General features: G+C 47.5%; 1 protein-coding gene across 2 annotated transcripts in view; it reads left to right on the top strand.

The window, feature by feature from the left end:
• Nucleotides 1-27,500, top strand: part of ST6GALNAC3 (ST6 N-acetylgalactosaminide alpha-2,6-sialyltransferase 3) — a 464,848-nt gene that overhangs the window by 146,978 nt on the left and 290,370 nt on the right. For both annotated transcript variants that reach the window (XM_056814902.1, XM_056814903.1), the window contains exon 2: nt 15,866-16,060. In XM_056814902.1, coding sequence (XP_056670880.1) covers nt 15,866-16,060 — 195 coding nt within the window. The remainder of the gene's footprint in view (nt 1-15,865; nt 16,061-27,500) is intronic.

Genomic DNA, 27,500 nt, shown 5'->3' with positions numbered 1-27,500 from the left:
CAAATCCAAACTCCTTAGGCAACCTTGGAAGCGCTTGCCAATACAGTTCCTACATACCTTTCGAGCTTTGTTTCATAAGAATCCCTTCGTTCCAGTCAAAATGGCCCAGGCAGCTGCTGTCACAATAAAAAGAGCATTGGACTTGGAGCTAGGAAGACCTGAGTTCAAATCCTACCTCAGTCACTTACTAGCTGCCCGACCCTGGGTAACTCATTTCACTTGTGCCTGCCTCGGTTTTCTTATCCTGAAAATGAGAGATCATCATAATCCCTACCTCACAGGGTTGTTAAGAGGCTCAGTGAGATAACATGTAAAGGGTCAGTTTGCAAACTTTAAAGTGCTCTAGAAATGTGAGTGTTTATTGTTCTGACCTGCCCAAACTGGACGTGCCCCATGTTGGGACCACCTTCCTGGTCTTATACCTCACTCTGGTAGATCCTGTCTGGAAGGCTTAACGTTAACCCTGAGGAAATAATGCCCAGATATGAATGAAGCAGGGCATTAGGGTAGAGCCTAATGCTAGACTTGCACTCAGGAAGCCCTGGGTTCAAATTCCGTCTTCAGCACCTCCTAGCTATGACCATCACTTAACTACTCAGGACCTGATTTTCTTCACCAGTGAAATGAGGGAGCTGAATTCAGTTCACAGAATTGTCTTGAACCTTCCCCCATTCCCAATCCAATGGGAGGCGGCTTTCACTTTCACCTCAATGGCGTCTTCATAATTGGGTGGGGGGCCATGATTCAATAACTGCAGCCAATACTGCGTTTCCTCTAGTTTGAATCTGTGCCTTTCCTTCCAGCCAAGGCGCTGCCCAAATCGAGTGTCAAAATAAACAGCTTGGACTCGACCGTAGCAGCTTCTAGATCACAACACGTTTTAGCAAGATCAAAAGAAGAATGAAGGACCTTCAATCACATGACATCAAAGACTAGCAAAGAGGGCAAGAAGCAGTACTTCAGAGGGCAGCTGGGAGAGCCAGGTCTAGAGACGGGAGGTCCTGGGTTCACTTCCTGGCTGTGTGACCCTGGACAAGTCACTTCACCCCTATTGCCTAGCCCTTACTGCTCTTCTGCTTTGGAACCAACACATGCACAGTATTGATTCCAAGATGGAAGGGAAGGGTTTTTTTAAAAAAAGAATCACGATTTCAAATAAATTATTGAAAAATGTTCATCACATCTTTATATCACTTCTTTAGATGTTCCTTTTTGTATTTTTGGGTGTGCATAACATGACGGCCCAGTGGCACCCATATCAGGATGTATTTATTGGGAGCGAATGCTTACGCTATCTTCAGCACGGTGCCTGTGCATCGGGAACGCCACGAGTGCTCCCTGTACTATTGGCCACCATTTAGAATTTTCATTTACTTTTAACAATCTCGTTTAAAAATGCATTCCAAATTCTCTGGCCCCTCCTCAGGCCCCCTCCATCCCCTGAGAAGGTGAGCAATCTCTCAGTTATGCACATGAGGTCATAGAAAACCTGCTTCTCTATTAGCCATGTCGCAAAAGGACAAGAAAAGCCAAACGAGAAAATTGGCCTTCAATGTGTCCTCAGAGTCCATTAATGCTCTTTCTGGAGGTAGACGGCATCTTCGTCATGAGGCCGTTGGAGCTGCCTTGATCCGAGCTGCCAAGTCATTCCTAGGTGCTCATCACCATGGTACTGAATGCTGCTGCTGTCTACGACGCATTCCTGGTTCTGCTCCCTTCCTGGGGCTTCCCAGATGTTTCTGAAAGCTTCCTGCTCGTCGTTTCTCACAGCACAAGAGTGCGTCATCACTCAGGACGCCACAAATGACTCGGCCATCCCCAGCCAGTTCATGGACTCCCCCTCAATTTCCAATAGTTTGTCCCCACTGGCGTAGATGTGCTTTACAAGGAGCTCTTTGGGACGTAGACCTTGTAAGGGCATTGCTGGGTCAAAGGTACGCCCAGTTTTCTAGCCATTTAGGCAATCATTTTCCCGATCTGGGGATGACCAGGAACATTTGGAGAGGAGCTCTAGAGTAGGCTACTCATGAAGCACAACTGCCAGTGCCGAAATAACACCTTTTTTACGTAAGAGAAACTCTCGAGGACAGACACGTTTCCGGTCTTTTCTGGGAATGGGCCTCCACATATTTTAATTCTTGTTTTGAGAGCGGATCTTCTCAGTTTTAAAGAAAAGGCTCAGATCCGTGTGTGTATTTTTGGCTTGTATCGGAAGAAGTTGTGGCAATTTATTCAGCATTTGAAGAAAAGCAACCACCACCACCACCTGGCGAAGATGAAAACAAGTGATGTTGCCTGGGACACGCCATTTCCCACCTCCATGCTGCTTTTGCCCAGGCTGTCCACCACCCTCGCTCAACATGTTCTCCCTCCCTAGCGCCCTGCAAGATTCCTGCACAAAACTCGGTAGCCCCATATTTTCCCCTGATCTTTGGACATATTTTCCCGTTTCCTTCTCTGGACATGCTTTTCACCCTCCCCTTGTGCTTCTCCCCATCAATGACTTGATGGCAGAGGCAGCTTCCTTTGCGATTGTATGTCACCAACACTCAGCATGTTACATAGTTTTAAACCACTGTGTGACGCCATTGATATAGCAAAGTCCTCTGGCAATGCAGACCCGTGTCTGAGTCCTAGAGGAGGAGAATGCCTGGGACCCCGAGAGGTGGGCAGTTTTTCCAAGGAACACAACCAGGTTTAGAGGTGGGATTTGAATTCAGTTCTTACTAATTTGAAGGGCAATTCTCTATCCATGGAGTGCGCCGGCAGTCCCAGAGTTGCTCAGTCAGAACTTACTGGATGGAATTGATTTATGGCAACCTATTTGGGGCCCTTCACTATGTATGTAATGGGCTGGCTTGGATTTAACCCAGGATTCTCCCCTGCATGTCTTTGATTTCCATAGAAAGTCACTAGCTGGGGCTCCCGGGGGCCGCAGCAGAATATCTGGGTTTGGTGAGGAGCTCTCCTCACCATTGGAGAGGTTTCCATTTTCATAAAGTGGCATCTTACAGAAGTTGACTTGAAGAACCAAGACATGGGATCTCTATTGCGCCTGAATCTTCATGGTGGATGGCTAATGGAGAAGTCAACTTTACAGTGAACACACAACAACAGAGCATCTTCTCCTGACTCCCAAGAGATAGAGAAGACCTTGGCACCAAGCGTTAGAGGGCCCAAAGTCCTCAGGCAAACGGGGCTCTTTCTAGTCTTGCTCCCAAACTAGAGAAACATGACCAAGACGACTCATTGAATCCCACAGCTCGGCCCTTAGTGGTCATGTGACCCAGGACCGTGATTTTACAAAGGAGAACACTCAGGGCCAGATGAGGGGAAATGACTTCTCTCCGATTCCACAGCCATTTTAATGGCAAATCCAAGACTGGCCAGGACTTATTTCACCATCCCATTTCTCTCCTACTGATGTAGCACCAAAGAGGAAATAGCAGCTCTCCCATTTGGCATTGAAAGCTCTTCTTCTCGTGTCCAACTTCCCTTTCTAGACAGAGTTCCATCCTTCAGCCATACCAGCTTCCTGTTCCGTGCATATTCCATTCCATTTCCAGGCTGTTGTCTGCCGTCATTGCCTTTCCCCCTCGTCTCTGGGAATCACAAGCGTCCTTCAAAGTTTTCCTCCTTGCTACCACCCACGAAGCCTTCAGGGCAGTTCGTGCACTCCCACTACAATCGCTGGCTCAGATTCAGTTTATGTTCTCCCCTCATTGTGGCAGCTCCTCGAGGCGGACCTCTTGTGGTCCCTGATGCCTCTCTTGTAAGGAGTCTTGGAGTAAGAGCTTCGTAAATGCATGAAACGAAATTATGCTTGTGCGATTTTAGAACTGGAGGGAACCTATTGTCTAGACCACTAAATGAGGCTCCAGAAAGTGAAGGGTGTGCCTGAAGATTCCAGTTATCGAGTGACAGAGCTGGGCTGGTGAACCCCGAGTCCAAACCCAGCTTTCTTTCTGTCTTCGAATGCCGTTTTAAATAGACTGTCCTTCAGGGCTTTGACTTTGATCAGAATCTGGTGTCTCCACAATGGAGAATGCGCACTCTACTCCAGGCATAGACTGGAGAGAAGCCAGTGACAGCTTCTCATCCTCGCACCCACTCCCTCCTTTGAGAGCCTCCTTTGGCTCTCTCTAATCATTCAAGTCAGCCTTCAGAAATGTCTCCTTTTTTCTAAAGGATCCCTTTCTTCATGGGTGAGGCAACTGGGATCACTAAGCACTGGGGAATGATGCTCCCCCCCCCCCAGCTTTTCTTTATGTCCTGGAGGTGGATTCAAAAAGGCTCTGAAAGTATTTTGATTTTGAATTTCCACAAAAGGATTTTTCTCCCATAGTAATTCAATATAAAAGGCAATAAAAAGTGATATATTCCGAAGTATTCAGGCCCTGCTGTCAGAGTCACAAGGGAATGAAACACATTGCCATTTGCAGAACCCATGGGGGAAAGAGAAAAAAATCCCACTTTAGAAGGAGGAAATATTGTGCGTGCTCGCCTCTTTCTCGCCTCTATTGTTGGCTCTGTCAAAAGGTAGATTTTTGCAGATAAAAACTGCCCTGGCTTGCTGAGCTGCGGCACATCTACTTTTCTGTGGCAGAGAAAGGCTTTTTTTTGTCAAAAAGCAGGACCGGGCCTGATTTGCAAAGTCTCACCTAAAAATAACAAAAGGCGTGAAAATGTCAAATTCTGCTGGACCAACATTTGGGTTTGGCAGATTACCTCCACAGCCCAATAAACGTGCTTAAAAATAAGAACAAGCATGTGACCCTTCAGTGCGGAGTGCTGGGAGAGAGACACTTTGCCTTCCAAAGGAATATGCACCCTTGATTTCAGTGGCACAGCTCAGTGCCATTGGCTGTCACCCAGGAGGAGCCTCCTCATTCTCCTCCCTCGTCGGTGGCCAGACAAGCCTAAGAAGGGCTCCTGGATCAAACATCAGCAGCAAAGTGGGCTGAATGTGGAGTCCGAGACCCTGGGACAGACCCCCCTTCTACTATTCACTATGCAACCACGGACAAATCACATCATGGCTCAGGGCTTCCGTGTTCTCACAGAAAAGAAAAAGAGAGAACTGGACTAGAGAATCTTGGAAGCTCCTTCCAGCTCCAAATGCCATCATTTAATTGACTTTAACAACCATTTCTTAAGTTATTGCTTTGTGCACAACTCTGTTCTGAGCACCGGATCCCCAAACACAATTGCACACACACACTGGGGACAGACCAAGGAACATGGAGAGGTCATGGTGCGTGTGACAGACTGCAACCTATTATATAAGCAGAGAGGATGTTTGAAGGAGAGAGGAATAAAAAAAGATGTCATTGAGGAAATGGAAGATAGTAAGAGATGATGGGCTTAGCCTACGATGAGGGTGAGGGATGACAGCTGCATAACCGGGTGCTCCATTGGCCCCCCGGCAATGTCGAGAGAAAGCGAGGAAGACTTGCAGTGTGGAGGATGGATATCATGAGCTGCGCTTATGGCAGGACATGGATCAGCTGCCCGAGATGTACAGAGATGAGTGGCTTGGGGTCTGCACCACTGGAGGGAACTTTGGAGCTGGTCACAATCATAGATCCCTTTGTGTATTTGAATCACTGGGGCGACAGGACCCTGAAGGGAGTGCACAGATCAGACATGGACCAGAAATGCAATTTGGTCCAGATGCCAAATGAAAGCACCACAGCTTCTTCATTCCTTAGGGTAATTCATCAGTTTGAAGAGCAACACAGCCTCCATTTTATGCACTAGTTGGAAAACAAAAGCTTGGGCTGCCATTCTAAGCATGTCTGGGGAAGTAACTAGTGAAGAATTCAATTTATTGGGTGCTTAATGTGTGCAAAACTCTTTTGAAATACAAAAGATGCAAAAATGGGGGACACCATGGCCCGGGCCCTCATGAAACTTACCACAGAGTTGAGGAATATAGCATGTACCCAAACAGTGGTGTTGATGGGAGAAATAGAGGAACAACGGGAGGAACCTACTTTTCATCAGTATGGGCTGAGGAATGGGATGGGAATCAAAGCAGGTTTCATAGAGGACGTGGTATATGAGTATCTGAGCCAAACTTAAAGAAATGGATTTTGAATAGGTGCAAGTGAGGAGGGAGTGGATTGGGGCTTCCCCGACTCACAGAAGCAAAAGAGCATCTGATGAAATCAGAAAATGACCAGGAATCCATTTTTCTAGGTTTTGATACTGAAAATATATTTTACGTACACTGATATTTGCATATATTGTTTCCTGCGACAGAGAGGAAGCTCCTCAAGTCCAAGATTGTTTTGTTTTGCTCTGTAATTCCAGAACCTATTATAACAGGAATGCACTGCTTGTAGACAGACTGATAGATGAGATTGATAAATTGATGGATAGCCAGTTAGATAAATCCAAACGATAGAGCCATCGATGTAGAGAACCACTCTAGACTAAGCCTGACTCAGGCTTGTTTGGGGGTCAAGTTGGCAGAGGAAGTGAATGAGACACATGTAGACACTAACATTCAGCAATAGTCCGTTTGGTCAGCTTTTCAGGGAGGATGCAGGGGCGGTCTGTGAGCTGAGCCTCAAATCTCTGGTCTGATCGAGCCCCAACTTGGGTTTCACTATCTTTGAAAGGAAAACCAGACCTCTTTACATAGAAGGAGATGGCGTTTCCATGACAGGTACATAAAGGAGAGGGATGTGGCAGCAAGGCTGGAAAGGCAGATTGCAAAGGACTTTCAATGCCAAACTTGGCAAAACTTTTTTCTTGGAAGCACCAGGAAACTGATGAAGGTTCTTAAGTGGAGTGGCATGGTCACTCTGCCTTAGTCACACTAGTGTAGCCATGTCATTTTAGGCTATGCAGAAGCCATTCTGGGTCAATTTTATTCAAGCCATCGTAAATTTGATAAACACCTGCAGACCTGGAAAAATCTCTTACTACCCTAGCTTGGAAGAGCAACATTTCCTACAAGAATCAGCCTGTTCAAAAGGAAAAATTGATGGACATTTACAATTGTAAATATGGATGCCAGGGCTGAGCAGATGCCAGCTTTATGGCTTACATTCTTTCTGACACCCATAAAATCCGATTCCTATTCTAGTCATTTGGCTGGGGAAAAAAGAATGGAGAATTGCTATCAGATCAGGGGTTAAAAATTGGGGAATAATATTTCCCCCCATAAACTTCTTTTCTGTAGGTGCAAAATAGCTGCAATCAGGTGGGAGCTTTGGTAAGTGGCAGCAGTGATCTGCCAAGCTGAAAGTTCACAAATTCTCACCCCGTTTCTGTTTTGGCCTTGTGTATGCATTTGAAGTCACGTCTGGTTTTCTGATGTGAGATAGGCACCATTTCAGGACCAAGGACAGCTCCCAGCGCCATCCAGTATCTGTTCTTTGTAAAGCTGTGTTTACTCAACAGGGCACATTAAGCAGCTCACAGAACCCAGGCACAAGATGTTAGTGTTGCATGATGAATTCACCATTGCCCGAGGTGCAGCCCCAAGAGACAAGAGAAAGAATTCTGGCTTTAGAGCTGGTAGACCTGCTGTGAAACTGAGGTCAGATGCTCACTCTCTTTGGGACTTTGGACAAGTCACTGTAGGACGCATTGTGTGAGGAACAGGAAAAAGGCTGAAGTAGGAAAGTATGTGGAAGGACTAATATGTCCCATGACTGAAAAGGTAGAAAAGGGCCACATGGGGAAAGAATTTCCTCATGAAACAGTTTTATAATGGAGTACTGGGGGCAATTGGAAGCTACCGGCGTTTTACTGAGATGTGCCAGCAAGTTGATTCACTACGATTCAGATAAAGGAACCCCATCAGTAATTTTCACAGAAAAATCTAGTTTAATGTCCCCCCTTACACCTCTATCCTCTCTCCCTTCCTACCTTGAGACATGCTTTTAACTGGGGGACTTGTGAACGGGGAGTAGCAAAATCTCCCTCTGATGCGTCTTGATGGTGACCTTGTGCTCTTGACTACTGTCAGTGCAATACTAGCTCTGGTGGCTTCTACCAAGCTCAAAACCCTGAGAAGATATGAGCACTAGACTGAGCAGTGGCTGCCGGCAAAGATGATGTGGCCATGAACTCTGTAAGGAGAGTCACATTGTCCAGAATCAAGAAAGGAAGAGTTCCACTGAACACTAATCAACCCATGTCATGCTCATGTCTGGGGACTCCAGTTTAGGAAGGCCATTGAAGAACTGAAGAAAGCCGAAGAATATCCAAAGAATGAAAAAAAAAAGTATGAAGAAGTAGCTTGGGCTCATGCCACGTAGGCTCAACCGAAGGAAATGATACTTAGTCTAGAAAAAAGGAGACCCTGAAGGAGAGGTGTATTAGGTGTCTTCATTTTTCATAATTTGGATGAGGGCAGAACTAATTGGGTAGATACTGAAAAAAGAATAGATTTAGTGTGTGGAAGACAACATTTTTATTATGAGAGCTATTTATTTTATTTTTTTTTAAAACCCTTACCTTCCATCTTGGAACCTATTGGTTCCAAGGCAGAAGAGTGGTAAGGGCTAGGCAATGGGGGTAAGTGACTTGCCCAGGGTCACACATCTGAGAAGTGTCTGAGGCCAGATTTGAACGTAGGACTTCCCATCTCTAGGCTTGGCTCTTTTGAGAGCTATTTAGAACATGGCTGGATTTTCTCAGGAGATTGTGGATTTATCCTTCTTAGTCATTTTTGGACCAGGGCTCGATGAACACTTGGGCTAGATATTGTAGAAGGAATCCTTGGGTTGGGCTAGATGGTGACCTTGTAAAATAAAGGAGTTGCATCAGAAGTCCTCTTATTTCCATTCTAGCTTGAAATTTGTGGCCATTTGAACCTATGACCCAGTGCATGAGGTGACCACATCCATGAAGCCATGGATCCCTAAAGCTTAACTTAAGGAAGAACTGAAATAAATAGGTTTGTAGAAGTGAATTTCCTCACTTGTTTCATCATAGGATGAAAACCTGTTTTGAAATTTTCAGATGGATTAAAAATGACGTGACCCATAACTGAGTAAATCGAAGTCTGAGAGAACGGACTAAGACTGAGAGGTCTGATGACTCTCCCATGGTCACCCAGCTGGTAACTGGCAAAATCAGGAGTTGAAGGTGGCTCCTTGTCTAGTGCTCACTCTACCAGGCTGCTTCTCAGAAGCCTCAGCCATCAATCCCACCTCAATCTCATCATTTTGGGAAACACGCACAATTTAGAAAATGCTACTTGATGAGAAGTAGCATTAAATCCAAGTTATAAGGACTAGATAAGACTCCAAGCAACAAACCAGTTTTGCTCAGGTCACAAAATGAAGGCAACTTGGCCCAGCTCCTGTGATTGTTTTCAATTGCTGTAAAAACAGTCTTGTTTCAAAGCTCAAAGCATTCTTCTAATAAAGCAGGGATAAGCTATAGGTAGATTAAAAAGCAGTGGAGTGTTTTTTTCATTTTAGTCATAAAATAGATCTAAAAGGCTTAATATTGCCCCTTTGTTGTGTCCTCTAATACACCCTCAATGCTTATATTAACTTTAATCTCTGAAGAGCTTTCACTACCCACCACACTTCAGGAAGAATCATCTGTGTAGCACCCAGTGTAACAGATAGGCTTCCTGAAGTGTTTCAACCATATATATTTTTGTAGAGTCCTATTATATAAAAAAGGCATCCCAGGGAGACTTGTGGTCTTGGTCTATGTTTCTTTTCCTAACATATTAAAAAAATTTCCCATGGTTCCATGATTCATGTTATCTCCCTCCCCCCACCCGGAGTTGACAAGCAATTCCACTGGGTTATACATGTATTACCACTTGCAACCGATTTCCATATTATTCATTTTGTAATAGAGTCATCTTGTAAAACCAAAATCCCAAGTCCTGTACCCATTTATACAAGTGGTAAATCATATGTTTTCTCAATCATGGATTTCTATTGCCGCAGGCCTTTCTCTAGAGGTCAATGGCATCCTTTCTCATAAGTCCCCCAGAATTGTCCTGGATCATTGTGTATCCAGCTGGGTACGATGTTCTCCTGGTTCTGCTCCTCGCACGGCATCACTTCCTGAAGGTCGTCCCAGTTCACATGGAATCCCTCCAGTTCATCGTTCCTTTGAGCACAAGAGTGTTCCATCCCCAACAGATACCACAGTTTGTTCAGCCTTTCCCTAATCGGGGACACCCTCTCCATTTCCAATTTTTTGCCACTGGTCTGTGTTTCTTGAACTTGAAATTCCCACTGAACCACAGGGGTTTCCCTCAGAGCACTGTGGAATGTGGCGAACAATGTGGAAATGAGTAATCATACTAGAATCTTAAAGTAATACATGTAGTTTGGGGGTGTGTGGAATGATCTCCCTCCTTACCTCTACCCCAAAGAGACCCTCTCCTCTTCTTTTAAAATATAGCCTATGCGTCATCTTTAACATGTAGCTTTTCCAGTTCCCTTCAATTAAATTATGCTCTTCCTCCCATACTCCCTTGTATTTAACTACTTCTTGTCTGTGTGTATTCATGCATTATATGTATATATTTACATATATACGATGTGTATTTAATATTTATGCCCTTTATGTTATGTGCATTTGTTATATTCACCATTAGTTGGTATTCTTCTGAGAAGGGATTTTTTCCTTCTTTGCCCTCGCATCTCCTGTGTCTAGCATAGTACATGGTACATAGTAAGTATTTTATCAATATTTGTTGATTAGGAGATTAATCATTCTGACCCCATAGCCAGTATTCTAAACATTATTCTATACTCTCTCTCATCTGAGGTTGGACCACAAGGTCCTTTCCTGCTCTCAGTCTCTAATCCTATGATCCAGTAATTGTATGAGCTGGGCAACAATCCCATCTCTCACATTTTCTACCTGTGTGACCCTGAGTAAGTCACCTGCCCTGTACCTTTGTGCCTCATTTTCCTCATGTGTAAAATGAAGGTGATCAGACGAAGTGGAAAGGATGTTGGCTATGAAATGAAAGGAGCTGTATTCACTTCCTCTCTTTGGCACACTCGATGAATTAGAGCACACACATGCATGAACATACACACACAGAGCTTTGGTCTTTGTATCACAGGCTTGAATTGGATTGAAAGATAAGAATGCACCCAGACCATTAATATTGCCAGAGGAAGAGAAAAATAATGCTGAATTTTTTTAATTTTATATAGTCAATTTAGAACATTATTCCTTGGTTATAAGAATCATATTCTTTCCCTCCCTCCCCTCCCCCCACCCTTTGTGTAGCTGACTTGCAATTCCACTGGATATTACTTGTGTCCTTGATCAGAACCTATTTCCATGTAGTTGGTGTTTGCATTAAGATGTTCATTCAGAGTCTCCAGCCATGTCCCCTCCACCCAAGTATTCAAACAGTTGTTTTTCTTCTGTGTTTCTACCCCCACAGTTTTTCCTCTGGATGTGGACAGTGTTCTTTCTCATAGATCCCTCTAAGTTGTTCAGGATCACTGCATGGCCACTAATGGAGAAGTCAGTTACATTTGATTGTGCCACAATGTATCAGTCTCTGTGTACAATGTTCTCCTGGTTCTGCTCCTCTCACTCTGCATTACTTCCTGGAGGTCATCCTAGTTCACATGGAATCCCTCCAGTTCATCATTCCTTTCAGCACAATAGTATTCCATCACCAACATGTACCACAATTTGTTCAGTCATTCCCCAACTGAAGGGCATCCCCTCATTTTCCAATTTTTGGCCACCACAAAGAGTGCAGCTATGAATATTCTTGTACAAGTCTTTTTCCTTATTATCTCTTTGGGGTACAAACCCAGCAGTGCTATGGCTGGATCAAAGGGCAGACAGTCTTTTAGTGCCCTTTGGGCAAAGTTCCAAATTGCCCTCCAAAATGGTTGGATCAATTTACAACTCAACCAGCAGTGCATTAGTGCCCCAACTTTGCCACATCTCCTCCAGCATTCATTACTTTCCATTGCTGTCATGTTAGCCAATCTTCTAGGTGTGAGGTGATACCTCAGGGTTGTTTTGATTTGCATCTCTCTGATTATAAGAGATTTAGAACACTTTTTCATGTGCTTATTAATAGTTTTGTTTAACTGAAAACTGCCTATTCATGTCCCTTGCCCATTTATCAATTGGAGAATGGCTTGATTTTTTGTACAATTGATTTAGCTCTTTATAGATTTGAGTAATTAGACCTTTGTCAGAGGTTTTTATTATGAAGTTTGTTTCCTAATTTTTTACTTCCCTTCTAATTTTGGTTGCATTGGTTTTGTTTGTATAAAAACTTTTTAATTTGATATAATCAAAATTATTTGTTTTACATTTTGTGATTTTTTTTCTAGCTTTTGTGTGGTTTTAAAATCTTTCCTTCCCCAAAGATCTGACAAGTATACTATTCTGTGTTCATCTAATTTACTTATAGTTTCCTTCTTTATATTCAGGTCATTCACCCATTTTGAATTTATCTTGGTGTAGGGTGTGAGGTGTTGATCTAAGCCTAATCTTTCCCACACTGTCCTCCAATTTTCCCAGCAGTTTTTATCGAATAGTGGATTTTTGTCCCAAGACCTGGGATCTTTGGGTTTATCGTATACTATCTGGCTAAGGTCGCTTTCCCCCAGTCTATTCCACTGATCCTCCTTTCTGTCTCTTACCCAGTACCAACTTGTTTTGATGACTGCTGCTTTATGGTATAGTTTGAGATCTGGGACTGCAAGTCCTCCTTCCTTTGCTTTTTTTTTCATGATTTCCCTGGATATCCTTGATCTTTTGTTGTTCTAAATGAACTTTGTTATGTTTTTTTCTAATTCAGTAAAAAAGCTTTTTGGTACTTCAATGGGTATGGCACTAAATAGATAGATAAGTTTGGGTAGGATGGTCATTTTTATTATGTTAGCTCATCCTACCCATGAGCAGTTAATGTTTTTCCAATTGTTTAGATGTGCTTTTAATTGTGTGGAGAGTGTTTTGTAGTTCACATAGTTCCTGTGTTTGTCTCGGCAGATAGATTCCCAAGTATTTTATATTGTCTCGGGCGATTTTAAATGGAGTTTCTCTTTCTAATTCTTGCTGCTGAGCTGTGTTGGAGATACATAGAAATGCTGATGACTCATGCGGGTTTATTTTGTATTCTGCAACTTTGCTAAAGTTGTTGATTATTTCCACTGGCTTAATAATGCTGAATTTTAAATGACCATTAAAAGATAATCTGGAATGCTCTTTGATTCCCAAAAGAGATGGTAAGCTATTGTTGGGAATATTGAAATGATTCATTCAGATTTATGTATTTACTAACCCCATCTTCTGTCTTAGAATGGACACAAGGTTTTGGTTCCAAAGAAGGAGAGTGGGAAGAGCTAGACAATTGGGGTTAAGTGACTTGCTCAGAGTCATACAACTAGGAAGTGTCTGAGGTTAGATTTGAACCCAGGAGCTCCCATCTCCAGGCTTGGCTCTCCATCTACTGAATCACCTAGCTAACTTCATATCCTATTTGTTTTTTTAGTTTTCCTTAATCAATAAGCATTTGTTAAGAACTTTCCTGAGTTAAATCCTGTGCTCCAAATCAGGAGACAAAGAAATACATTAGTACCTGCCTCGAGGAATGTATGTCCTGTCATGACTTAAGCTGAATGAACGAAGGGCACATGTATGTGATAAACTGCGGAAACCTCTTTTTCCATAATCAGTTTCTTTTCATGCTATTAATTTTGACAGTATAACAATAAAACCAACCTCAATAATTACCTGAAAGGTTTCATCCTCGAGAAAGATCCTGATCAGAAGGGTGAGGAGTTGGGACCTCTGTGCAAAAGCAAAAGGGTGCCCTGAAGACTTCTCAGGAATCCAGTGGCCACCATGATCCAAATGGGGTGCTTTCTTGGAACATCCCCTTTTGCATTTGTCTCCCCAACACTGACCCTGACACCTACCTTGTACGTCGTAGGTGCCCAATAATTCCAGTGTCTGTAATGCTTCATCGATGTGCTCTGAGTAGCCAGAGGAGAACTTCTTGCTACACCAACTTTATAGGGGGCTCAAGAAGCCTTTTCTTTTGGCCATCACAATGGCTGTCTTATTCTTGAGAGCCGGGGAATAGCCTTTGAGGGCACTTGAGTCTCTAACAAGGGCGCGAGAGAGCCCACGTACCCCCACACAAATAAGTCAGGCAAGAAAGCCCTGGGGTGCAGCCCAAGTATTTTGCTTGAGGGGGGAGCTCCACCTTGTCTGGGGGAAAGGACTGCTCGGCCCAGCGGGCTGCAGGACCCAGACGGGCTGGCCTTTGTGTCCCTGCAGGAGCTCCTCCCTGGCCAACCCAGGCTTTCACGAGGCATCTCCACTCAGCTGGCGGACTTCTTTTCTCTTGCCTAGACGGGACTTGTTGGAGGCTGCTCACCACTAATGGATTCCTCGAGGCACCCGAAGGCTTTGGAGCCAGACCCCAAGCTGGCCTTAGCCGAGGAAAAGGGACCCGCGCCTAGACCTGAGCTCACTCTGGGACCAACTGGGAATGTGGTCTGGAAGGACCGGCCTGCAGCTGGGCGGCTGGACAGGAAGCTCCTGGACGGGTGTTGGACAAGGCCCGGCCCTTCCTGAGGTGGCACCAGCCGGCTCGGGCTCTGGGCTCCTCTCAGACATCTCTTCCCTCCTTGCACTGGTGCCTGGACAGGACGTTCTCGTGCCTGGAAGCGATTGTATCCCAGGGGGAAGTAAAGCCCCTTCTCAGGCTGCGAAGGGCAGGTAAGGCTGGCACTGTGAGAAACGAGGAAAGACACGGGGGAACCTGGGGACGGTACAAGCAAAGCCTATCCCTGAACGGAGCGGCTGTCTGCCTTGAGAAGTAGCAGAGGCACCACCCGACATCAGAGCTTGCTCACTGCGTGCGGAGCCAGAGGACTTGAGTTCAAATTCCACCTTTGCCTTTTACTACCTCCCCTCGGGCAAAGTTCCCAGAATCCCAGCTAGGACTTCCTGCCCTTGGGGTAAGTGGAGGCATTACAGAAGAGGGAGCATAGCACTGGCTAGAGAACGGACTCCAGAGATGGGAACATCAGCCGAGTCCGGGCCCGACTGACGCTGTGGCCCTGGGCACGTGCCTTCCACTTCCGGCTTTCCAGGAGTGCTGGAACGGGGCGACGTTCTTGGACGGCATCGCGCGCCCCGGAACGCCGACCAAAGGGACCCCAGTGGAAGGCCCTGAAGTGGCTTCCTTCAGGTCGAGGGCACGTCTGCCCCTCTGGCGCCCAGCCCCGCGGCTGCTGCGGCCTTGCTGCATCACAGGAACTCGCCAGGCTCTCTCCACCGGGATCTTTGCTGACAAACACCAAGATGCTGGCCCGGAGCCGGCCTGGACCCCCCTTCTTGCCCTAGGCTTCAGCCTGGCTGATCCTATCGTTCAGGGAAGGCTCCTGAAGCTCTGAAGCCCAACCAGCTCATGTTACAGATGGGGAAACTGAGGCCTGGAGAGGCTGTGACTTACCGAGGCTCAGCCATCTGGTGGGCGGGATTAGAGCATAGAGGCGTCCCAGCCTGACCCCTGGAGCCTGCTGCCCCTCAGAAGCTGGGGTGCGCTGCAGAGAAATGGGGGGGCAAAGCGAGGGGCCTGAGACGGTGCTGCACCGAGCTTCCTGGCATTTGGCCCCTTTAAGGAGAAAGTGGCCAACGGGCGGGTGTGGGCAGTCGGGCTCTCTGGTGACCGCTCTTGGCCGCAGCTCAGTCGCCCAGGAAGCTCCTCTCGGCTTCTTTTCCTGGAGCACGTGCTAGGCCGGCGCCCCCTCCCGGCGCCCCCAGACCACCACTGGACGGCTTTGCCGCCCTTTCGGGACTCTGTTGGGCTCTGTGGAAACGCTCTTCCGCTCGCTCATCCTTTGCCTTCTTTCTCTTGAATCTGCAGAGGAAGGCGGCGATTGCGGCCAGCGGCCTGGCAGCGGTCCTCTTCGTGCTCATCGTGCGCCTTCTCGGCCAGGTGGATCTCCCCCTGGTGCTCAGCTGTGTGGGGCGGCCCAGTGCCAAGTGGCTCCCCTTCTCCGGCCCCCCCAGGCGGCCCGTCAGGACTCACCACGGCTACACTCACGTGAAAACCCAGCAGGTAAGAGCCCGGCCCGTGGTTGGCGGCTCTCCCATCCCCGACCGCGGCCCCGATCCCCCCTCCTCAGCTGGCCCGCCGGGGCTGCCCGGCCCGGTTCTGGCCGGCGGGTGGTCCCTCGCGGGGCCTCGCCTGAGGCACAAGAGCCCCCAGGCTCACACCGGGGCAGGGCCACATTTCAGCTGAATCCCAAGGCATTTAGTAACTGGTCTGTCGGTGATGGACCGCCAGCCTCAATTTCCCACCTCCGTGCATTTGCACAGGCTGTCCCCCGCACAGAACGCTGCACCTTCCTCCCCCTCACCCCCTCAGCTCCCCCAGCCTCCTTCGGAGACGCTTCACAGTCCCTGCCTCCCCGCGGTAGCCACAGGTGGGTCCCTTTGTTCAAATCACCTTCCGGCTACTTTGGACCCGCGGTCTTCAAACTAGGCCTTTGGCAGCTCTTGGAGGCCGTCGTGCCTTCCTGTGGCTTCCCAGGGCTCAGCTCAGGGCCTGGCCCACAGGAGCCGCTCACTGGCCTCTGGAAGCTCCCCGGGGACAGATGAGAGGAGGGCGGCCTGGTGGGCGGGCACGCTACGGGCCGGCCTCCAAGCCGTTCCTCTGCCCTGGCCTCCTTCCCGTCCCCAAGAAGATCCCGTCGTCCACAGGAAGCCTTTCGTCACCCCTTTGCACGGGAGAATCTTGGCTCCCTTGGGATTTCCTGCTTCCACACGCGTGCTCGTCGCGTCTCCTCCAGGCCGTGGCTGCTGGGGAGCCCGGGTGGCCTGGGGCTTCCTTTTGCCTCCTGGGGCCTTGCCGGGTTCCCGGCCACAGAAGGTCACTGGCCGAGTCGCCACAAGACGGGGAGCCAGACGACTCCAGGGTTCCTCCCGGCTCCAGGTGGAGGTGCCGGGAGACGGAGAGCGCCTTGACGTCCGGACCACGGAGCCCCCCTCCAGCGGGGCCCCTCTGCGCTCCGGGGCCTCCCCAACACCCAAGGGAGGGATGTGGGCGCTGGAGCGCCGCCTTTGCCTTCCCAGACGCCGCCCTGGCTGAGGGAGCCCACGCGTGCTCTAGAGCTCAGGTGGGGCGCCTTCTGCGGTCCTGGGGCTTGGCGCGGCTGCGAAGGCCCCCAGGCACTAAGCAGCGACTGTGTAGGGCAGGACAGAGCGCCGGGGCTCGAGCGCCTTCCTGAGCTTGCGTCTGGCCATTGGCACGGGCAGGTCCTCTCGCTTCCATTCCCGGCTGTAAAATGAGCCGGAGAAGGAGAGGGCCAGCACCAGAGTGCGGGGTCATGAGGACTCGGACACAGCTGACCAAGCTGCTAAGCGCCAGGCTCAGGACAAGGGCGTCGGGCATTCCTCAGGCAGCATGGAGACCTTAGAGACTGAGGCCCACCTTGCCACCCTCACATCAGAGGGAGCCTCTTCCCCCAGACAGGGCAGGGAGGAAGTGCTCCCATTGGGCTGCTGGGCAGAGGGGCGGGTCCTGTGAGAAATGTCCTGGGCAGGCGTGGAGAGAGGGAAGGGAGCCGCCCCTCTGGCATGCTTCGGCATGTGTGCCATAGTTTTGGCGACACGGGAATAGGACTGGAATCAAGTCCATCTGGGTTTAAATCCCACCTCAGATACCCGAGAGCTCTATGGAGTGGAATTCCTTTTCAGCCTCAGTTTCCCTGCCTATAGAGTACAAACTCCAAATGCCTCAAAATAGTTGTTGTGAAGGTCAAATGGGGTGACAGAAAGAGAAGGTTTCCTTTTGGTTGTTCCCCTTCCCCTTCCCCAGTGCCTGGCCCGTGTATGGGAGGAGCTTAGTCCATGCCCACCGACTGTGTGTGAAGCACTGGCCAGGTCCCTGCCAGTCCCCCTCCCCTGGGCTTCGGAGGATTCCAAGTTGTTTGGAGAATTCTGCCCTTCCTGCCTCAGGCCGTATCGCACCTCAGTCATCTCTTCCCGTTAATTTGATTCTTTGAAATCCCCTTCCTGTGTCTGAGGGACTTACAGCTCCTTCCTGGCCTTTGGGCATCCGTGCCTTTGTGGGGGCCTTCCTTGATGTCTGTCCTTTTAATTAGCTCACAATGAATATCTTTTCTTACAAAAGCTCCTTCCATTGCTGGGCAAAGTCATTGTTGGCTGCTCCAGGAAGCCAAGGCAAGGCCCGAGAAGGTGCCCGCTCCCACCCCCGACTTTGTTTCGTCCTCCTCCCTTGTTCCCACCCCTTGGAGGACTTCCCCTGCTGACAAGTGCAGGCTACAGGCAGAACGTGAAGCAAGTCACCAAAGGCTGTTGGGGCTATTCTTTCTGGTCAATGAAAAAATGTCCTCCAGCATCCCAGAGTTCTTTCTCCCTGTTTACAATTTCCTGACTTCAGCACCAGGCAGAGGCCTGGGATGGTCTTCCCTGGAGGGAGAGTGGAATAACTAGCCAAGGGCAACCTCCCCATTTTATAGAGGGGGAAACTGAGTCCCAGCAAGGTTGTAGTGACTCGGCCAGGGACACACCTGAGTATCTGAGACAGAAGCTGAACCCCAGATCTCCCGACTCCAGCTGGAGCATCTTATCCTGTGGACATTCCTGTGCCTGCTTATCAACCTAGCTTCTTTCTGTCTGTCGTTCGTCTTCCCTGCCTCTGTCTCCATCCTCTGTTTCTCTATCTACCTAGCACAGAGAGATTCGTAGATGGTTGGGGAGCGAGGTGCTGGGCCTGGCTGAGCTCAAGTTTGGCCTCAGACACTTACTAGCTGCGGGACCCTGGGCACCTGCCTCAGTTTCCTTCTCTGTGAAACAGGAATAATCATAGTAGCTGCCTCCTAGGGTTGTTGCGAGGATCAAGTGAAATGACAGTAAAACACTTAGCACAGGGCCTAGGAAATGTTAGCTATTATGATTACACTGTCTATAATTTCGCATCTTATGGGGGGAGCGGCCACGGGGTCCTTCAGTGCCTCGGGCAGGAAAAGAACTTCTCCCCGGGCCCCTCCTCTACATCACACCATCCCCTGGGCTCTGGTGCATCCCTGATGGGCACGTGCTGCCGATTCATCCATCAACCCCTGGAGTCCCCCTTGGAAAGCTGATGATTTATTTCCTCCTTCCTTTTTTTTTTAATATATTTTATTTGATCATTTCCAAGCATTATTCGTTAAAGACATAGATCATTTTCTTTTCCTCCCCCCCACCCCCCATAGCTGACGCATAAGTCCACTGGGCATTAGATATTTTCTTGATTTGAACCCATTGCTTTGTTGATAGTATTTGCATTAGAGTGTTCATTTAGAGTCTATCCTCTGTCATGTCCCCTCAACCTCTGTATTCAGGCAGTTGCTTTCTCTCGGCGTTTCCACTCCCATAGTTTATCCTTTCCTTATGAATGGTGTTTTTTTTCTCCTGGGTCCCTGCAAGTTGTTCAGGGACATTACACCGCCCCTAATGGAGAAGTCCATTACGTTCGATTATACCACAGTGTATTAGTCTCTGTGTACAATGTTCTCCTGGTTCTGCTCCTCTCGCTCTGCATCACTTCCTGGAGGTTGTTCCAGTCTCCATGGAATTCCTCCACTTTATTATTCCTTTTAGCACAATAGTATTCCATCACCAACATATACCACAGTTTGTTCAGCCATTCCCCAACTGATGGGCATCCCCTCGTTTTCCAGTTTTGGGCCACCACAAAGCGCAGCTATGAATATTTTTGTACAAGTCTTTGTGTCCATTATCTCTTTGGGGTACAGACCCAGCAGTGCTATGGCTGGGTTATTTCCTCCTTCCTTTACCCAAATATCGAGAGCCCGAGAGGCCCAGGAGAGGAGGAGGTGCCGCAGGTTGAGACCCACCCGGGAGATCTCCAGAGAGGAGCCAATAAAGCCAAGGCGAACATTCAGTCTTCTATGGGGATGGGCCATGCGTGTTGTGTGTAGGAAGACATTCTCCAGAGCAGGACTCTGGGCGCGTGTTTGCCGAGGGACCCCGAAGTGCTCCAGCTGTCCAGAGTGCTCGGTGTCGGGGCTCCAGCCCAGCCCTCCCATGGCTGGCGTCTACTCACATTCTCGGCTGGTTTCCTAGGGCAGGGCCGAGATGAGCACCCTGAAGCCCCTTCGTAGCCAGGCAGGCGATTCTGTGGAAGGGATGAATGAAGTACTGATGCCACAAAGCGGTCCCTTGGACCGTATCTATGGCAACAGATAAGGAAGGAGCGGCATTGCTTTCTCTCAGTAAACATCTAGTACAAACCTGTCCTCTCCCAGGCAATCACCAGAAACACCATGGAAGTGGCCTTGGCTAAGACAGGACGGGAAAGCTGACCTTTTGGAATGGCATTGTGGGTAACAGCCTCCCAGGGCCACAGAAGCAGGAGGACTCCTGGGACAGAGATAAGAGGGGCAGAGGCGGGCGACCAGGTGGGAGGTGGCAGGGCTTTGGTGTCTGCCCAGACTGCTTCCTGGAGGAGCAGTAGTGCACATGCTCCCAGGCATACGGCAGGCAGCCGCAGAGGAGGGCCATGCGGGAGGGAGGAGGGAGAGGCTGCTGCCTTTGACAGCAGCGAGGACTCCAGGGTTCAAAGGGATGGAAGTGCATTAAATAAAGGAGACGATCATTCAGCGGTTCACTTTTTGTTATTGTTTTATTGTGAAGCTTTTGATTCATTTCCTGTATTTTCCGGGAGGCGGGATGCTGTCTCCTCTGTACCTGGCATATCCGTTATTACTTGGAATGCTTGTAGAGTTTCTGGGCATCCTCCAGTCCTCTCTATGGAGATCCAGGCAAGAGCTCTTTGTGCTAAGTGGCAGGGTACCTAGACCACTCAACCCGCCCTCAGGGGAGACCTGAGTTCAATAGGCCTTAGACCCTGTGTGACTTGGGCCAAGTCACCTGACTTGTCTGCCTCAGTTTCTTCAACTGTAAAATGGTGATCATCATAGCATTCAGCTCTCTATGTTGTTGTGATCAAATGAAATAATACAGTATTTGTAAAATTCTTTGCACACCTTCCGGAAGACCCCACATAATTGCTAGTCATCCTCCTCCTCCTCATTATTATAGTACAAGCTATTCTATATCCTGGGTGGGAGAAAAACAAACCGAAGCGTTCTAATTGAAGAGAAATTCCCCAAGAGGCGGCTCTGTTCATGTAAGTTAAGAGTTTGAGCTGCTGGGCCGAAAGGAAGACGAAAACCCAGTTATTTTCTAACTTGATCCTGCTGTCTCTCACAGTTGAGGAGGGCCCGGGAGGGGCTGAGGTGTCCCTGAGGCCACCCTGGACCTGAGGCAGGGGAAGGAGAAAGTGGGACGCCATTCGCCTGGGGCAAAGCTATTTGCCTTTCCTTAGTTACTCCCTTAGTCCTAAAAGAGTGGAAGCAATCCATGGAATATGTTTCTTACTACAGCTGTGAAGAGCCTCATTTAATTAACACAAAACAAAAATCTGCTATTCCATTGACACCGAAAATGCAGGAAGAGACTCTAAAGGACCCATTTTGGGTCAGATGTTCTTCGTGGGTCGGTCTGGGGCTTGTCAATGAAGATCCACTTTAGGACTCCCCAAGCCGCCTGGTACAGACTTTGGGAGGGATTCAGGCCTTCCCTAGGCAGCAAGGGTGGCTCTGAGCCCCTCCGTGTTAAGAGGGGAAATCGAGCCATTAAAGGGTCCTACCGGGGAGCATTAGCGGTTCAGTCAATTAGCCTGACGGCATTAGAGGGTTTTCTTGTGTCAGATAATATTGGCCAAGCTCGTTAGCATCGTGCCTGGCACCCAGCAGGCCATTGAAAAACTCTCGATTCATTATATATGTGCGATATAATGTGTTAGACGGAGCCGGCGGTGCCAGGTTATGCTAGGATGTGCAATATAACATGCGTGACAGAATGAACATAGCCTGTGCAGTGTGACTTTGGACCTACGTATGTGGATATACATGTATGTGTTTACATACATGCACACACCGTCGTGTGTGGAGAGAAGCTGCTAGACTGGCACAAGCCCGAGCTCAGCTGTTCTTGGCCCTTCTTGTGTCCCGCCCCCTCCCTTTGACACCTCCTCAGAATCCTGTGTTTGGACATGTAAAATCAGGACATGGAACTAAGCATGTAAATGACATGTACACGAACTGCGGAACTTTAAAAGATGGCAGAGGAAGCCACTTGGGGTGAATGACTGGCCAGTCTACCTCACAGATGCCCGTTCCAGATCCTTGGCTCTGGATAAAGGCTTTCAGGGGCCACAGAGGCGGATGGAAATGGAATGTGAGCCCACTGAGGGGAGGGATTGCTCTGTTCTAGCCTCGCCCCCCCCCCCCCCCCCCCCCCGCTCGGGCCATGGCTCGGGCCACTTAGTAAACGCCATGGATGGCCAGCACCGGCCCTGGTGGACACCCTCCGTGTCCATGAGCGTTTGATCCGGTTGAAATGTGCGCCCCCAGGCGGCGCCGCAAGCTGAATCGGCCCCTCCAGTCATTGGAGCTCCTGGGGAGGAGCCGCGGAATGGACCGGACGGTCATCATCCGCAGCCTCAGCAGGCGATGGATCCTGGAGCCTCAGGAGACACGCTGAGCCGCCTTCTCTTTACAGGCGTTTTGTCGTTGTGCTTCAGGGTGTTGGCAAGCTTCCTGCCCTGCTTCATCCTTTGTGGACGTCAGAAGCGGCAGCTCCCGCGGTCAAGCCTGGCGTGTCCCGGTCCCAGCATCATCTCTCTCCCCGCGGATTTGAGCACGATGGGAGGATGCTGCAGATGAAAGGGAGGCCGCATCCTCACTAGCCCAACCTCAGGGATGGAGGGTCCTTGTTTCTGAAGGCTTCAGAAGAGCTTTGTATTTTAAGACTTGACCGCACAGTCATTAACAGGCTCCCCTATTTACGCATCATTGTAATGAAGGGAAAAAAGAAAGAGCGGGCACACTGATTAAGTCTGGTGGTGCCCCGGCCATTCCCAGCCCAGTCTCCTGCTTTCTCAGTGAGAGGAAGGAGTCCTCATATGTCCTCATCCTTCCGTGGGTGAAGACTGGCCATTGTTTGGGGCATCTTTTGGTGTGGGCGTCAGCAGGGTGTCGTGGAAATAGTGTCCGACAGAGATGGCGATTCTGCCTCTACTGCTTAGCTACCCGCGTGCCCTTGGGCAAGTCCCTTCTCTCTGTGAGCCTCAGATCTCTCTTTGGTAAAACGAGCTGTTTAGAGTACTTGGTTCTGAAGGGGCTTCCAGTCCCACATCCACGCTCTTGTGAAGCTCTGGGTCGTTCTTGTCACTTAGTTGTAGTTCTTGTGTGCGTGGATGGTTTTCCTGTTTCTGCTCGTTTCACTCCAGATAGATTCATATAATTTGGGGGGAGAACTTGTATTTGGGACATAAAAAGCATTTGGTAGAATTCCTTCTCTGCCTATTTCCCCCAATGGTTTATATCTCATTGGGATTACTTGTTCTTTACATGTTTCACTTAATTCATCTGTGAATCTGTCAGGCCCTGGGAATTTTTTCTTAGGGAGTTCATTGATGGTTTGTTGGATTTCTTTTTTCTGAGATGGGCTTGTTTAGGTATTCTATTTCCTCTTTTGTTAATATGGGCAATTTATATTTTAGAAATAATTTACCTATTCCACTTCTCCCTTCCCTTTTCTCTCAGTGCAATATTCTTTTTCATCCCTTGATTTTTAAGAAAATATATCATCCTAATCAACTTACTCCCACACCTCTGTCTTACATATTCCTTCTAACTGCTCTAATACTGATAAACACATTAAGAATCACGAATAACATCTTTCTACATAATAATACATACAGTTTCATCTTAGTGGAGCCTTTCCATTTTCTCTTTCTTATTTACTTTTTTAGGCTTCTCTTGGGTTTTGTGTTTGGACATCAAATTTTCCATCTAGGTCTTGTCTTTTCATCAGGAATACTTAGAAATCTATTCTATTAAATGATGCCCCCCCCCAAAGAATAGACTCGATTCTTCTGGGAAAGTGGTTCTAGGTTGTAAACTGGGATCTTTCGCCTTCTGTTTCTAAGCTTTCTGACCTTTTAATGTGGAGGCTGGTAAGTCCTGTATAATCCTGACTGTAGTTCCATGGTTTTTGAATTGTTTCTTTCTACTTGCAGTATTTTCTCTTTGACTTGATGGCTTCTGAATTTAGCTATTATATTCCTGGGAGTTGCCATTTGGGGATTTATTTCCAGAGGTTATCTGTGGATTCTTTTAATTTCTATTTTACTCTCTCATTCAAGAACATCAGGGCAGTTTTCTTGGACAATTTCTTGTATTATGATGTCAAGGCTTTTTTTTTTAAATCATGGTTTTCAGATGATCCAATCATTCTTAATTTCTTTCTCCTGGATCTATTTCCCAACCCAGTTGTTTATTCAGTGAGATATTTCACTTTTTCTTCTGTTTTTCATTCTTTTGATTTCGTTTTAGTGCTTTTTGATGTCTCATGAAATTGTTAGCTTTTAGTTGCCCAATTCTCATTTTTATGGAATGATTTTCTTCCATGTGCTGTTGTACCCCCTTTTTCCTTTGGCCAATTCTGCTATTATTTCCTTCTTGTGTTACTTTCATTTCTCTTCCCATTTTTCCTCTGCCTCTTAATTTACTTTTGAAATCCTTTTTGAGCTCTTCCAGAACCTGAGACCAATTCATATTTTTCTTTGAAGCCTTGTCTATGTTTTCTTTTCTTTCACCTTCTGTTTGTGACTTGTTCGTTTTCATAAAAATTTCCTGTGGTTAGGTTTTTTATTGTTTCTTATTTCCCCAGCCTTTTTCTTAAAGGTGGGCCCTATTTTTAGGGTAGAGAGTGCACTCTCTTTAACTTCAGTTTTTCCTTGACGGTAGCTCTATTTCTGGGTTTCTGTAAGTTTCAGTTCTTCCACAGTGGTATGGTGGCTGGGAGCTCTGAAAGCTCCCTCTCACTGCTGATTCAATCACCCCTGAGTGCTACTGGCTTGCAGAGCTCAGAGCACTGTGATCTGCCCAATTCTGGGACTCAGAGTGTAGCCTCAGGTTTGGGCAGAGGCTTTTGTTCTCTGGGCTCGATCAGGCACATTGTGGATTGCCTTTCCCAGGGGACCATAGTAACTTTGCTTTGAGCTTTGGTAAGGGCTAGCTTGGTCTGGGCTCACACAAGCCAGGCACGTTGTGGACCGTCTTGGGCTGGGGTTTGAGACCTCACTCTGGACTTACACAGATCAGATGTGCAGCAAAGACTGCCTTGTGCTGGCATTCCGAACCTTACTGCAGATTTGGGCTGGGATTTGGAACTTTACCGGGTGAGCATGGGGTTGCCCTGCTATTGACTTACGTGGGATCTTGAGCTGGACATGGTCTTGTCCCAGGTTCAGTACCTAGACCGGTAGATGTGGGCTGAGGGAAGCTTGGTGTTGGCTTGCCCAGGTAACCTTTGGCGTGGTCCCTGCTGGCCGTGCTCTCTTCTCACTCGACCCTCTCTGCCTACCTCTCAGGATGCTCTCTGTATGAGAGTTGCCTCACTCTGTCTCGCTGTTGGCTCTTTCCATCCAGTCTTTGTTTTGGATTGTTATTTTGAGGTTGGTTGGAGAGGATTCTCATAGCGTCAAGTTTTCCCTACTTCGACTCCACTCTCTTGGCTACACCTCCCATATAAGTCTTGTTAATGATTCTTCCAATTCATCATTTCTTATGACACCGGCATGTTATATTCCATTTCTATAACACAAATCATTGAAGTCCTTCCCCAATCAATGGGCGCGCACTTTGTTTCCGCTTCCTTAACAACACGTTAGTGTGAGCATTTTATTGTTTCAGGGGTTTTCTTTCAAACTTAGACTTTTCTCCCAAACCTTTGAAACGCTCTATTCAACAGTATTTTATCTTATACTTAATGCATGATTTTTTAAGGAAGCATTTCAGTTTCATACCACTGAAGGAGTCTGTTTTCTCTTTTGTTCTCACCGTGTCTTGCTTAGTTCAGAATTCTGCCAGGCCATAACTATTAAAAAAGCAGCAACACACGAGGTGACTCTTTATATTGGGGTTACACATAGCTGTTTGTAACGTTGTTATAGCTGATATAAGATGTTTGTCTGGCCCTTTAAAAAAACAAATTACACTGCAGCTGGTTTTGGGGAATGCATGACTCTTTCCTTAGGTAATTTAATGTTGTTGGGTTATCTAATACACTGGAGCACTGGGTGTGATCATTTCTGATTCTCGCTTATTAAATTTAGCAAATATATCTCTAAGCCTGATTCCCACTAAACTGCTTCCCAGATCTCAGATCTTTGGGTAAAAGTCATTAAATTCCATCATTTCTAATTCACTCTTATCTAGCTTATTCCACAAAATCAAAATTTCAGTTTCCTAAACCATTGCAAGCAGTTTTGATTGCTACAACTTTATCATGCCATTGAAGGTCCTGAAACGCCATTCCCTTTTCATTCCTACCTTTGCCATTATTTGCTTTGAGATTATAGATCTTATTTTCCTCTGAGCGAATTTTATTTTGTTCAGTATTATGAAGCAAGCCCCTGTTAGCTTGAATAGCATGGCACCGGATCTGTAAATTCATTTAGTTGGCTTAATGACGATGACAACCGCCCCCGTAACACCTAGCATTTATATGGAGTTTTCAGGTTGGCAGAGGTCATTGCATCTGATCATCATTTATCTCATCTTGGCACTGCACGGCCAAGATATTCCCACAGTTTTGTGTCCGTCTCCTATAGGAAAGAGGGCGTTCGTGAGACTGCTATTTTTAGATATGGTCGCCATCTCTTGGCATTTTGACTCAGATATTTCAGGCATTTTGAAAGGATGTAGAAGGAAGTCTCTGGTTTCCTTTGGGCTTGGGGGCTTTGCTTTAGAGCGATGCGATGCTTGGCTTTGCTGAGTTCATCTTGCATCACTAGAGTGCCAAAGCCAACGATCGCGTGTGGCGTCTTTGCTGATTCATTAGGATTTTCTAAGTCATCTATCATTAATGAAAAAGGATGCTTTGTTCCTTGATGATTTGAAGGCATTTCCTATCTTCCTCTTGTTTTCCTTGTTCTTGTTGATGTCGATAGCATTTGGAAAACTGTGCAGTGGAGGTACCTGCTGCCCTAAGCACGAGGAGGACAAGGTTGAAGGATATTCTATCCCAGGTAACCCCAGCTTTCGCTTCTACAGCTCTGCTTCCTGCTATATTTCTGATGGCTTCTCTGGGCCTGGGCTTTTGGCAGTTTTGTAGACAAGGAACTTGCCAAGACCAAGAAAATGTGTCTGGGGGGCAAATGGAACATTCAGGATCGGTGGGGGAAGGGAGAGCTCCAGGAAGATTCAGAAGGAAAGACTGTTGGCCAGAGAGAGTTTCTGGTCAGTCTCTTGTCTAAGACTCTGGGGAAGAGCTGCTTAGGAGACTCTCCCCTCACAGCCCTTTGCCTGGCTGAGCCCAATGAGAGTTTCCGTGCCCTAAACGCAGATCACCCTGGAGTACAATTTCCCTTAGGCCACCCATATTCCTTGAAG

The sequence above is a fragment of the Monodelphis domestica genome, chromosome 2 (assembly GCF_027887165.1).
Source record: "Monodelphis domestica isolate mMonDom1 chromosome 2, mMonDom1.pri, whole genome shotgun sequence".
Taxonomy (NCBI): Eukaryota; Metazoa; Chordata; class Mammalia; order Didelphimorphia; family Didelphidae; genus Monodelphis; species Monodelphis domestica.
The sequence above is the reverse complement of the archived record's forward strand: the minus strand, read 5'-3'. Positions and strand labels throughout refer to the sequence as shown.